This window comes from Corvus cornix, chromosome 2, assembly GCF_000738735.6.
Source record: "Corvus cornix cornix isolate S_Up_H32 chromosome 2, ASM73873v5, whole genome shotgun sequence".
NCBI lineage: Eukaryota > Metazoa > Chordata > Aves > Passeriformes > Corvidae > Corvus > Corvus cornix.
The window spans coordinates 31943843-31957371 of NC_046333.1; the positions used below are offsets into that span (position 1 = coordinate 31943843).

At 40.2% G+C, this 13529-nt stretch overlaps 1 protein-coding gene across 2 annotated transcripts in view; it reads left to right on the forward strand.

Moving 5' to 3' along the window:
- Positions 1-13529, forward strand: part of AOAH (acyloxyacyl hydrolase) — a 77068-nt gene that overhangs the window by 32671 nt on the left and 30868 nt on the right. For both annotated transcript variants that reach the window (XM_010398723.4, XM_010398722.4), the window contains exons 7-13: positions 823-893; positions 2179-2239; positions 2743-2813; positions 3320-3368; positions 3711-3759; positions 4872-4966; positions 12028-12119. In XM_010398723.4, coding sequence (XP_010397025.1) covers positions 823-893; positions 2179-2239; positions 2743-2813; positions 3320-3368; positions 3711-3759; positions 4872-4966; positions 12028-12119 — 488 coding nt within the window. The remainder of the gene's footprint in view (positions 1-822; positions 894-2178; positions 2240-2742; positions 2814-3319; positions 3369-3710; positions 3760-4871; positions 4967-12027; positions 12120-13529) is intronic.

The following is a 13529-nucleotide window of genomic DNA, read 5'->3' on the forward strand; positions in this document are numbered from 1 at the left end:
TCAGTGAATACAGCCAGTGAGGCTGTGCACCAGTTAGCCCTCTGCAGTGAGAGACCACTTGAGCACCCTCAGTGTTTCAAGACGAACTGAACTTACAGTGAAGCCACATGAGCAGCGTGTTTGTGGGATTAATTGCCAGTGCAACACAATTCATTAGGAAGGTCTCTCCCAGCTGCTGAAGCTTCCTGGCTACCTGGAACATCAACTGGATTGGCCCATGACTATGGGCTACTAATGTTGAGAGAGTTTTTCTAGCAGCAGCTGTCTTCTACATCTTACAGGTTTGGCCAAGATAAAATCTAGATTTCCAGGTAGAAATCTCATTTAACAAAATCAAAGGAATTCTATGCACAGTCTGGATCCTCCCATTTCTTCTCTTCTTGGAGTTGTTCCTGACATTTGGCATGTAGAAACCAGACTCATGGCTCACAGTGTGTGGCTTTCACTAGTTTTGCACTGTGTCAAATGCCACCATGCCTATCGAACATGAGAACGGTAATTTTTACAAAGAATGAAAAAAAAATTGTTTGCATGAGAGAAGACAGCTTTACAGGAACCTTTTCCTTCCTTTTTGGGTTTTACAGGTCTTTGTAAACAAGAAAAATTGGTTTGTAAAATGCTTAGCCTTAATCCTTGACTGCTGTGTCACATCTAAATCCAAGGATGCATGTAGCATCCTTGTTGTCATCACTGGAGCTTTTTTATGTTTCTAGGCAGAAAATACATGGTTTAGCTCTGTAATTCACTGACACTGAATATCCCAAGCTACACTACCTCTGTGAACTAATGCATCCATCTATTTTTATTTTTCTTCCTCTCCAGAAAATCTTCATGGGGTTCTCAAGTGTATGTGCATTTCCTCTTCTGGCTGACCTGTGTGAGAAGATTAAACAGTATGTATAAATTTTCAGTCCTTAACCAGAAACAGAACATGGTACATTTGCTTCCTTCAAAAGTCATCCTTAGCCAGCAGAGCTTCCCATACTTTACTTATGTTGGTTTCCTTTATAAAACCACTGTCTAAGAGTACAGAGAGAGCTTGCACAGAGTTCAGGTAAGATTCCTCACAGAGATCCTTGTGGTTTCTTTAGTGCTTAAAACATTTGCTTAATTTTAGCACATCCCAGAGGTCAAATATGTGACACACTCACAGATGTGGCATCCCCAAGAGGAAGCCACCTTTCTCCTGAGATTTTCTGAGCCCAAGAAACTTCTCCATTTCATTTGTTCACCCAATTGCAGTGCCCATGGCTCAGCGCAGGAAGGCCACCAGCACCTGCATAACTCTGTGAGGAACCTGAATTTAGTATCAGTTGTGAAGCACAGAACAGTCCTGAGATGTTTCAGAAAGTCAGGCAGATAGCATCCAGGAAAAACCTCTCATGACAGTGCTGACTTTGAGTCAGTTTCTGAGAAAGGCCAAGGCCATGAGCTGGGGTATTACTTGTAATGTATATTTATCAATGTACTCCAATGACTTGGAGGAATACTCAAGGAAGTCTAAGAATAAATCAGGATTATCAGCTGTATATTTGACTGATTCAGCTGCCAAGACTAACTTGCTCACCTATTTCTGCTCATTTAATTGAAACTGCAAATATCAGGAATTTATTTGGAATGGGTTGATCAATATGAAAAATCTTGCAAGTATCTTTTGAAATGTTAGTCAGGACACATAAGCTGAGTTTGACCCTGCGAGTTCAGACAGTGGAAGTGGGAATAAAATTGTATGTCATATGTTGGATTGCATGTGTTCGACTCATCTCTTCTGATCTCTCCCTCATGCACTCTGTCTCTCTCACTGTCTTTGCTTTTTTACTTTCCTCTTTCTGTAGCTACAAAAAAAAAAAAAAAAAGAAAAAAAAATATATACAAAAATAACTTTTGCCACAGATTTGATGTGTAGTTTGGTTTAGAGACTGCAGGTTTGACGTTGAAGCCATACAGGAGTCCATCAGCCTCACCTCCCAAGCTCAATCAGCAGCTATTGAAATACAGGATTTGCTCTTTTGGGCAGGATCACTTTGCTGAAGTACAAGCACAGAGCCACAACTGAATATGGAGCAGTGAATATCATGCCAGTTATGACCTATTCTGTACGCTGCACTGTGGTTTTTACTTTTTGAATAGATTCCCTTTCATATCTAACACTATGGTTTTTGTTTTTGCTTTTTACAGTGTTCTAAGAAATAAACTGCCTTTTGAAGATTTTGATGGAGATAAATTTAGTACTTTCCCAGTAAGCAAAGCCTTTCCTTTGGTACAGTAATCCCTTGATAATGAGGATGTCTCTGGGATTCCTCCTACTTTCTGCAAAGCCTTATCCATTCATGTGAAAATAGGTATAGGAATAAAGTGAATGGAGGGGTTTTTGTCATAAAATGTCCCATTTCTTCCTGGATGAAAAAGCAATCATTCATGTGTGCCACCTGGGGAGATACTCACATAAAGCTGTGCTCCCTGCAGAAGCAAATTGCTCTGCTGCTGAGTGGTTTGTTTACTGAATTAATAAGAGCTGAAGTAAAGTCATATTAAAAAAAAAAAAATTAAAAACTTGTCTTATTTCTGCACCAAAGTATGCTAGGTGTCACTTGCTAAAGCTTAGCAAAGGGACTCTGGAATACAACCTGTTTACTGGGTTTTATTCCTACACCTTGAGTTAGATTCTCATTTTAGATATTTTAAATTAAAAGTGCAAGAGTAAGAATGACTGTTCTATCTGCTGTTTCTCCTGGCCTTTAGACACTGAGGGGCTATCACTGGCGAGGCAGAGACTGCGATGACAAAAACACCACTGTGTACCCTGGCAGGCGGTAAGGATTTTTAATTCTTTTAAGGGCTTCCTAATAATTGTGGCTTTGAGAAGAATGAGCTCCAGATTTTGCTTTGACCATACTCTTAGACAGCACATCACTGCTTGTTGCTTGATTTCACTGTGAGTGAGACCAGAGGGATTGACCAAGACCAGGGATGGGGCTCATTTGCAGGGGTGGTGCACACATTTCTTTCCTTTCTCTGAAGCATCTGCAGCTAAAATTGGTCAGACAGACCAGAGGTGGAGAGGGAAACCATGCCAATGACTAAAAGGATGAGTTTCATTCAGCAACTTCCAGTATTACCTTTAAATTAATATTGCATTTTGCATTTGCATTTTGCTAGGAAAAATTGCCTCTCCTAGATCCAAAGGGGGGAAACCCCCACCCTTCCATGCAGAAAGGAATTTCAAATTCCTTTTTATTCTTAGTGAAAAATGGCACTAGGGCTCTGATTTCCTGACTTTTTTGGTGACATTGTTTATCCTTTTGTGTCTCTGTTTTAGTCCTGATAATTGGGATGCAAAAAGTGACTCTAACTGCAATGGCATATGGGTAAGTAAATGAAGTTGCACCTTCCTGATTTCTGCTTCTCTTTTGTTCTCTCTGGTCTTTGATTTAGTCTACAAATGTTTCTTTTTTATTTATTCTTGTTTTATTAGCTGATATTAACAATTTGTTTATTGATGCTTATGGTTGTTTAAATTATAGCTTATATGATTAATTTAAATGTACATATACTTACTAAAATAATGTGATGGAAAACATCATTATTATGATGCAGTGCCTCCTGCAGGCAAGCATTCAAGAATAACTAAAATCTCAGCCTCTGTTTTCTACTACCATTCTTCAGGTGCTAGATAGATGTTATTATCTGCCCCTTCTCTTCTTCGACAGGGTGTGGATCCAAAAGATGGAATTCCCTATGAGGAGAAATTCTGCAAAGGTAAATCATTAGAGTCAATACAAGAAGCCATGTGTCTTATGTATTAATTTTACAAATATTTCAACATTTGCACAGTCATTCACAAGGCAAGGAAAAGACAACAGGCTTTACAACGTCATGAGAAAGGCAAAATTATTGGATTTTTTAATCTTCAGGATGGGCAAAGATGAAACTTGAAAAACACAGGCTGCTGGTAATTTCCTGCTAGAAGTCAGCTCAGTAATGAAGCTGAATACATAGATCAGGAACAGCAGCAAACAGAGATGTCACCTCTGCATTTTCTCTGGTGCTTGAAGACTGACCCAGAGTAATGGCCTTGGGATTTAGGGAAGCAGTTTAACATCTGCATTTGTCCAATTTTACCTCTTCCCATAAATACATACTTTTTTTCCAGAGAAGGCTTTAAAGGGGTGAAGTGATGGCATCAGCTGATCTCCCTGACCACGACGTGGGTGGCTTCCTGTGCGTCCACATTGCACAAATAAAAACCTCACAAAGCAGCCATGACTGCAGCTGCCACTCACCTCACCTTACTCTGAAATCAGTATCCTGGGGATGAACCATTGCCTAGCAAGGCTCCTCAACATTTTTAGATGAAAGGCAATCTACAAATGTTAAGCGACATTAATTATAAACCAGACAGATTGTTCTAGCAGAAATACTCATATGAGTAGCACATCAACCACCCAGTTCTGTTATAAGAAGCTTTGTGCAATTTTCTGAGTAATCCGATTTCCCTGAATGTTTAAGTACTTTTTAATGCATAATCTATGGATAGTAAAAATAAACACTGTCTGCACAGCAGAACCTCTGCTGAAATAACACACCATTGGAATACAACCAGGATTCTTTTCCGATTAGCAAGACCTCCCCCTGGTTTTCTTGCCCAGTCCCCAGTTGTTTCTCTAGGGTTGTTGGCAAATGCCTGATAGATGGTTTTTGCTGCAGAAAATCCTATTGCAGTGTCTGAACATTGAAGCCAGGTGAAGAGAGGTGTAGTCAGTCACCCTGGGACTCCATCAGCTGCCACTGCTGTTCCTCTTTAAGTGCTCTCCAAGCTCAGTTTCAGTTTGCTCTTTCTGCCCATGTGACTAACAAAATGCATCCATCAGGTGCAGACTCGAAAGGGGTTGTGCTCTTGGGAGACTCGGCCGGCGCTCACTTCCACATCCCTCCCGAGTGGATGACCGTCACACAGATGTCAGCGGTGAGGAATCACGTTCAGGTTGCCAAAACCACTGATTGCCATTTGCTTTCTCTGCTGTGCTGCAGGTTGCCAAGGGGAAACAAGTGCAAAATGCTTCATTGCACTGGAATTTGTAGTTATGGTCTCATGTGTCAGTCCCCTCCTGCACCTGCTCCTATGAAGATAAAAAAGCACAGCCCTGTGCTACTGCAGCTCCTCCGACATCTGTGCAATTGGGTCAGGGAAGAGTTTGGCTGCAGTGTCCCAGTGCTGTGCCAGAGACACAAACCAGGACATCTGGCTTTCCGTGCATGTGCCTGCAGCTCAAGGAGACCTGTGCTGTCTGTAGGATCAGACCTGCCATTAGCAGACTGGTTGGGATGGCTCCTTGCTGTGAGAGTGTTTGCAGAAGTGACCCTGCTGACAGTCAGGGAACTTCTGCTTTAGGAATTTGGCTTTGAAATGACATGCCCTGGATTGTTTTCCCTCCTCCTGTGGCATATGTGAAATAGATCTCATAACTCCAGTGTTCAGGATTTGAGGCTTGTTGAACAAATGCATCCGCAGGTATTTGAGGGTCATCCAAGTATTTACAATAGATTTGTCCTTAAGGGAAGAGTTCCTGTGACCGTAAAATATCACTGCCACACCGATGTCTATCCTTGGGTGGTATCCCAGCACTTCCTATTTTCAAACAAGAAAATGCACCTGACTGTGAGCTATACTGAACCTGGTGCAGGTCACTGGCATGTAATGAAATAACTGAGAGGAAAAGATCATTCCAGCAAACTGCAATTATGGGGGTGGAGATAAATGCGCAGGTATGCTCCTGACCTTCATTGTCACTCCCTAGCGAGGGAGGACTGTACCTTGTCCTTCTCTGCACAAGGGTCTGTTGCACAGGGGTGAGCAGATAGATCATCATGGCCCACCTTTCCTGGTGAAAACCTGCTACTCCTCCACTGGTGTCTGTAGAATAAGGTTACGGACATTTTCTGGAGAACAATTCTTTTTCCAGAATGTTAGTAGTTGCAGCGCTGTGGGAGGTCTGAGAGTTTCATGGATTTTTTCCACTTTTGCTCCCAGAGCTGATTTAAATGTTGCAGATTAGCTGTTGTTTTTCTTTGTTAAATGCTTATGAGCAACAATTAGAAGAATGACACTGATGACAGAACTGATGAAGAACATAATAAATTAGCACTAATGATAATTGAGATTATCTCGTCTAATAAAGATGATCATAATACTGATGGAGATAACGATTCTGGCAGTAACACTGGTAGTAAAGCCATGTAAGCAAGACCAGTTTTAGACTGTGTCAGCATTTTATTATCACTGTAATGAAGATTTAGAAAGGATTTCTCTTGCTTGAAGCTTGCTGGTCAAGGTCTGGTAATAGCATGCCAGGCACAAGCTTCAAGGTTGGGAGCTGGAGTGCAGACTACAAAAATGAGTTTTGGAAGCTCTCTGTTACTGTCTGATGAGTGTACAGCAGCTTGCATGGGAAGGGAACTGGTGCTCTCTGTGTAAGGCCCAAAAAATATATGTGAGGTTTGGGATAGGAAAGAGCATGTTTTTTCCTGGGACTATTTGCAAGCTTTCCTACCAACCTGGCAAAAATAGTTAAATATTAATGCAGACACATAGAGAGCTCAGTTGTATAAAAACTATTGCCTGTGATTAAACTCGAGCAAAAGTAAAAAGTTATTTCATTTGGAGCTCGCCATGAGTGAGAAAGTTGTCACCTGAGCACGAAAGTTCTAGCAAAACCATTTCTGAACCAATTCAGACTTTATCACTGGCTCTGCCTCTTGCTTGTCCTCTAGGTCTTGCTTTCTCTATGGAGAATGTCAATAGCAGCAATTTAACTCCCTTGGGGTTGCGCAGGTGCAATACTCTTGTCTCTTGTGTTGTATTAAATGCCACTGGCAAATATCCTTCATCTCTAGGCTTAATTAACAAATTAACTGGCTTCAATTATTTTTCAGTGCAAGGCTTCCCTCGAGGAGAATTTTTAAGCACATCCAGGGATGGTTTTGTGACCAGAGAGAGTGCAGAGGGTCTTTGTCCTAATCTTACAGAAAACATCTTTAATCTGTGACCACAGCAGGAATTTGAAGTTAGGCCTTGGAAAGGAGAGGATAAGGCATCAGCTTTGTGTTCTTGTTATTCCTTTGTGCTTTCTAACTCAAGACACTTTGCTTTGATTCTGGCAAAATTTCTTTGATAAGACACATAAAAATATTAGTTTGTCAAGTGGTTTTATCCACGGTCAATAGTAGAGTAAGTTCAGAGCTTTAATTTCAATAGACTCTCAAACCTCTACATGGATTTCCAAATAGCACTTCCTTGCTCCTGTCCAGATTTTTTGTCATGTGTAGCGAAAAAAAGTTGTGTGCCTGTTAATTTAGGTTTATTCAGTGTATTATTTTATTATGTTAATGTTTTTCTATATTTTTACATACCCACTTTATGTGCTTTCTATATTTCACGTTTCTTATTTATCTTTATCTGGTTTTGTGTTTACATATACAAGTGTGAAGTAAAATTTACACTTGGTAACAGTGCTGTGGGCCCATCTGCTAATCAGCACCACATTAGTGGCAGCTGTTAATTTAAAGCTAATTAGGTGCAGAAAAAAATTTTCAGGAAAGATGCTGAGTATTTCTTTAAGAGGTTCTGCAGAATGGTTGTTTTCCCTGATTTTGCTGCACATAGCGTACCATGCAAAGGAGAGGTTATGATGAGTAAGGGAAGAAAGAGAATGTGAATGAGAAATTCACTTCAGGATGTTGTTTGGGTAGCTGAATATTCAACACCAGGGTGACAAGATGGATATTTGGGCTGAACAACTTTGGAATTTGTATGTCCATGCCATTGACTTGAAGAGCATTGTTGGGAAGATGTTTTACACTGGATTTTGGATTTTCTGGTCTAATTAGGAACTCACTGCCCTCTTAGCTTTGCCCTGTGAGGATCATAACCCCCAGTGTAATCCAGTGCAGGGGGACATGCTTCTGTGATACATCTCATGTCATATGGGATGCATCAAGTTGCATCACTCAGTTTTTCCAAATCAGGTCTTCTAGGCGTGCTCTGTATCAGATGGGGCACTCTTGTTTTCCAGCGCTATTTCCAAAGCCTTTACCTAGGAGCCACTCACATATACAGTTACCATCCTTCTCAGAGTATGTTCTTCCCACAAAGAGTATATGGAGACATTACTGCATGTGGAAAATACCCCTTATGAGGTGGACAGATGTGTGAAAACTGCAGCTCAGGCATGTTATTTCTCCAGTTGAAACAAACAATCAAACAAAGAAAACACAAAAAACCCCACCACTCTTTCCTGTGTAGGGAAAGTCACAGGTACCTTACACAAAGAGAATTATACATCTGTAAAAAGGGGTCGAGTCAACTATATTTTGGCTTTCTGGTCATCAGTAGCTTTTGAGTTTGTCAGACTTTTCTTTTAAAAGTTTCAGCAAGAATAGAGCTGAATGTTCATTCCTTTAACCTGGAAATTTGGACACTAAAAATGAAGCGTAAAGCAGTAGACATGCACTTTATAAGGTTTAGCAAAGCAGAAGAAATACTGGGGAGTTTTTTGAGGTAGATGGTTTTTGCAGAAAGCTAATATTGAAAACACTGGTATGTCTAGCAATGGATGTTGTGCTCCTGCTGCTCTGTCCATCTGCTTACAATTGACTTCCAAATAGCTACTAATTACAGCATTTTTCTGTTGTATGTCTGGAATAGAAGCAACTTTTATATCTCATTTTAGAGACATTTTTATTTTGAGGTAAAAGCACTATATTTATAAATGTGATGGAAATAATACCCTTTAGAAAGATGCATTTTAAAACTCTTGGATCTCTATTTTGTTGCTCATTGAAGAGAAAAATAAATCCTACATTTATCCATAGTCCAGTAAATACCTAATTGCCCGAAAACTCAAGGGTTTCTCAGGTATCATTAAAGTAACTGTTTTATATTATTTATTTCTTTTTAGCAGAATTCAGAATTTCTTTAAGTATGGATTCAGGATATCCCTAACACTTATCCCACTGACTTCTTTTTTTTTGCACTAGAAAAAAACCAGGAGTTTGATGTGTGAAATTCTTGTTAAAAACATTATCTGGCATTCCTCCAAGTCCAGTGAAACGCAGGCAGGTTTCTCCAAGCTAGTATTGTGATGACTAAGATACTGCATTTTGTGGGAAATCGGTAATAATTTTGCTAATTTCTAACCTCTGTCCGTTGAAGATTTACAGAGCAGAAATGCAGTTCGTGCTTTTTAAAATGATAGGCTGTGCTTTTCTCAAGAGCTGTAAGGTTTGCTTATTTGTATACTTACAGAATAAGAAAGTTGTCTGTGGTACTTAATACTCTCACCAGGATTTGAACAGCACTAAAGTCATTATAAAAAGAAATACCCAACTTTCCTTCAAATTAAGGTATACATCAATGATTTCAGGATTTCCAGGACTGGCATTTCTAAAGACTTGTGTGAGTGTTAGGTTTCCAGTGTGCTTTTGTATTCTGATTTTGAAAATCTCTTGCCATAGCAACCCTGAACCTTCTTTCACTTAAGCACAGCTTGGCATGTGTGCATTTAGCATCAGCCATGGCTTTGGCTGCTCCCTGCTTCAAGGTAGGACGCATCTATGAGGGGAGGACATTTATTGAAATGAGACCCATCTAAAGCATTTGAGACTAAAATACAGCATTTGAAGCTAAGTTGGAATAATTTTCTACTGATTCTCTGCTAAAATCTGGCACGTGGGCTGAAGTAGGTTTCTCAGCCAGAATAGTCTAGAGAATGGTATTTAAACAAGGCTGTGCTCAAGAGAGTTTTATGCTAAAAGTCAACACAGTTTCACCTCTAGTGTGGGACACATTTGCATCTGAGACTAAGCAACACACAGTCTTTTAGGCTGTACTTCCCAAACTACATCAATGCAGAATTTAAGGTTCAGCATTCTTCTGAATTTTCCATTAACTACTCATCTTCACCCTTTGGACCTGAAATATCTTCAAAAGCCTGGCCCTTGAGTGCTTTGTTGGAACAGTGTCAATGCTAAATGTATATACAGTTTTCAAATGCAGCTATAATTTTGGGCTCAAATGTTCCTCTTCAAATCAATTTGCAACTCAGGTTCTGGAAAATTCATATTTAAGCCAAGCTTGTGGGGGAAAAAAAAAACCAAACAGTTAAAAATTATTGGGACTTGTCCAATGAAGATAGTGTTTTGGAGTGCCAATGGGAAATAATGAGAGAACTGGTCATAAAACGATTTGTTTTAAAAATATTAAATCATTTTTATCTTTTTTTATGCACTTATATATGTGTGACTCATAAGAGATCGTGTCTACAGGGTTTTTTTCCATGCTAAGTGACTGTTTCTGTCACCTTTAATACAAACCTACAATGAGGGAAATATTGCAAATGGCCAAGCCTTGCTGTAACCCTCCACTTCTACTCATAGCTGTGCCCTTGGATTAAGTGCTTGTTTGCACACAAAACTAACAGATTTGAAGAAGGCAAATTTGAAGGTTCTCTCCAGCCCTAAAAAATAGGTATTTTTTATGTGTATATGTATGTACACATACACACAAGGACACATATATGTACGTGAGAGAGAGAGAGAGAACAATCTGAAAGATAATTAAGACAGGCCCATTTTCATCTTGGTAACTAAAGCAGATCTACTGTTAAGTGGGTCAAATGTGCTGTTACATGCTTTAAACTGGCATCTGCTGTGCATTAGACTGCTCAGAGCGTGGCTTCAGGATTTGTTTCCCCCACAACCCCCCCTTTATTTGCCTTTCCTCCCCTTTCTCTGCATCTCCCTCCATCCTCTTACAGCCAAAACCCTTAGACATATACTCAACCAATATACTCAAGTGTAGCTCCCATTCACCTAAACAATAATTCTCTGGGAATTAGAACTTGGTGGGGAGCACAAGATTTAGCTCTACTGTAGCTCCTCAGTTACTCTGACCCTCCTGGATAAAGAATTACCCACCTGCTTGTTGTTTATAGCAGTGAGGTCTTAAGGAAACCCCACAATTTCTTGAAGAGAAAATGAAGCTAATAAATTATATGGATTAAACCAGCCTGTAAGTTCTCTGATTTTATGTTTTGACCTTCTTTTGGTTATTACCTTTTTCATCAGCAGTTTTTCCTCTTTATGAGCACACTGGATTTATACATTTGTCTTTGCAAGTGTATCCCAGACTAGGAGAAGCTGGAAATTTACTCCATGTTCTTGTCCTCCTGAGGTGACACAATGTATCAAGGCTATTTTCCTAACCTTCCATGATTTTTGGGACATTCAGAAAACAAAGTGGAACAGGACAGGGCACTGTGTTTTGAATGTGCAACATGGCTTGCATCTGTAGAGAGGCTTTCACAGGGGCAATCACTTTAAAAAAGTGTTAGGGACTAATATCAGCAAAAGAGAGAAGGGCAAAGGGTGCATGTATTTGCACAGGAAGGTTATGTCAGATGATGTGTTTTCCTCCTTCGTCCCTGCCGTGCTCAGAGGCCTTTCTGACTGTTGCTGTAGTACCGTCCCCAAAATTTACAGTGAGGAGCAGGCAGAGGTTTTCAGGGGATTGGATATTCCCAGCTCATCCTGCTGTAGAGGGCAGGGGAGCTTTGAGAGAATTTGACATTATGCATTTACCATATTCTCTGGGGACATCAGGCTGTCATCTGTGCCCAAGGCTGACCCACCTTTGGGCAGGTCAGATGCTGGAGCAATCAGCTCCTGCCTTGGTGGTCTGCACCTGCAGTACATGCTTACATCAGGAGGATCTTTGGACTCTTTCAGGAAAAAAGGGTGCCAGGACCTGCAATTCAGATATCTCCTCTGCTTTTGCTTCCTCCATCTCTTCATATGCCTGTCTTACAAGAGTCAACTTTTTAAGTATATGCATACATAATTACCACTACTAGCTGTAGTTACAACTGCTGCTGTCTGGCTAATGCTCTGGCTAAGAAGTGTTCAAATTTGCTAAGAGGATTTTATGTCTGTGAGGGTAAAACTGTGTTGATTTAAAAACTTCTCTTTCAGAAATCATTTGCTAATCTCCCCACGGCTTTCAGTGACGAGCTTGACTGGCCCCAGTTCTCAGAGATCACTGGATTTCTGAATTCCACCATCGGGTAAGCCAACAGACAGGGTGGCCAAGTCATAGCGAGTCTCTAGGTCTCTCAGAGCACAGCAAGAAAAAAAACAAAACCGTGCTTGAAAGGAAAGAGAAAAATACTATTCAGCTCTGCATCTGCTCTTTCTGAAACCAAGATCAGCACTGGATCTAGGGTTTTTAAAATATACTGTCAATATATAAGCAAGTCTTCCTGAAATGCAGGGTAGGTTTTAGAACTGATCAAACTGTAATTTAGAAGGAGAAAAACCCCAAAGAAATAAAAAATAAACTAGTTTTTTTACAAAATTCAGGGGAAGGAGAGCATTGCTGAAACTAACAAAAATCAGCCTTTCTCTTTTCTTTTTTTTTTTTTTTTTTTAATCTTCCTCTCTCCCTCATGTTTCTTTTTTGCTGCTGAAACAGTGGAATAAAGGGTATCCCCATGGTTATTTCGTAGTGTTCCCTACTGGGGGGAAATCTTTCTTCTCCCCCTCCCACACCTCTTTTTTTTATTTAACACATTTAGAGGAAAATAGCAAAAGGAGAATTTGAAAGAGTCTGTGACCTAATTTGCTGTGTTAGTTTGGCTCATGTGGATGGGGAAGGATGCAGGGATAGATGGGAAAAAAAGTATGTCTCCTGCCAGAAGGGAAGGAAAATAAAGTCCAAACACAAAACATCTTGAAATGCCTGCAATTCTAACTGTGAAGTTTAAAAAAAATCTTTTTATTAATCATCTCTCTGGCCAGCATTAGGAGGCCTTTGAATCCTGCAAGAGCCGTAGGATACAATTACCAACCAGTGCCTGGTCTGACCTAAGTTTCAGATAATTTTTATTTTTTATGTCTAAGATAGGTCAGGCATACAGCTGAATGCCAAACCAAGCATGGGTCAAGCCTGAAGAGGCTTTCTACCAGCAGAATTTAAAAGTTGGCACAATACATTTTTTTCCAGGAACAATACCTGTTGCACCATATACTTGGACTTTTGTTTCCCTTTTTTCTCCCTGTGCAAAATCCAGGCTCTCAGCCTCAGCTACATTCACACAGTATCTGCTTTAAGGCAGTTTGCTTCTTGACAAGCCAACAGGAAAGATCTATGCAGCCTTCTGTATCAGAGCCATAGCAAAACTGACCTTTAAAATCTGCTAAAATGCCCAGCCACTCAGTACACAGCATTTGTCTGGGCTCCAAAGAAGCTGAGGCTCACAAGTGATCAGAGCTCAGAACTGCCCCTGAAGTTGTCAGTGATAAGCCTTGGTCCAGTGTTCAGTTTTTAATCTCTTCCACGCCTGGAAGAAAAACAAACAAACAAACAACTGCAACTCAGAAATGACTGTGTACTTTTGGCTGGGAGCTTGGTCTTCTCATCACCCTTTGGGCTGTTATCCTTTTCATTTTCTTTTTCATTTTTCTCAGCAGTGCAA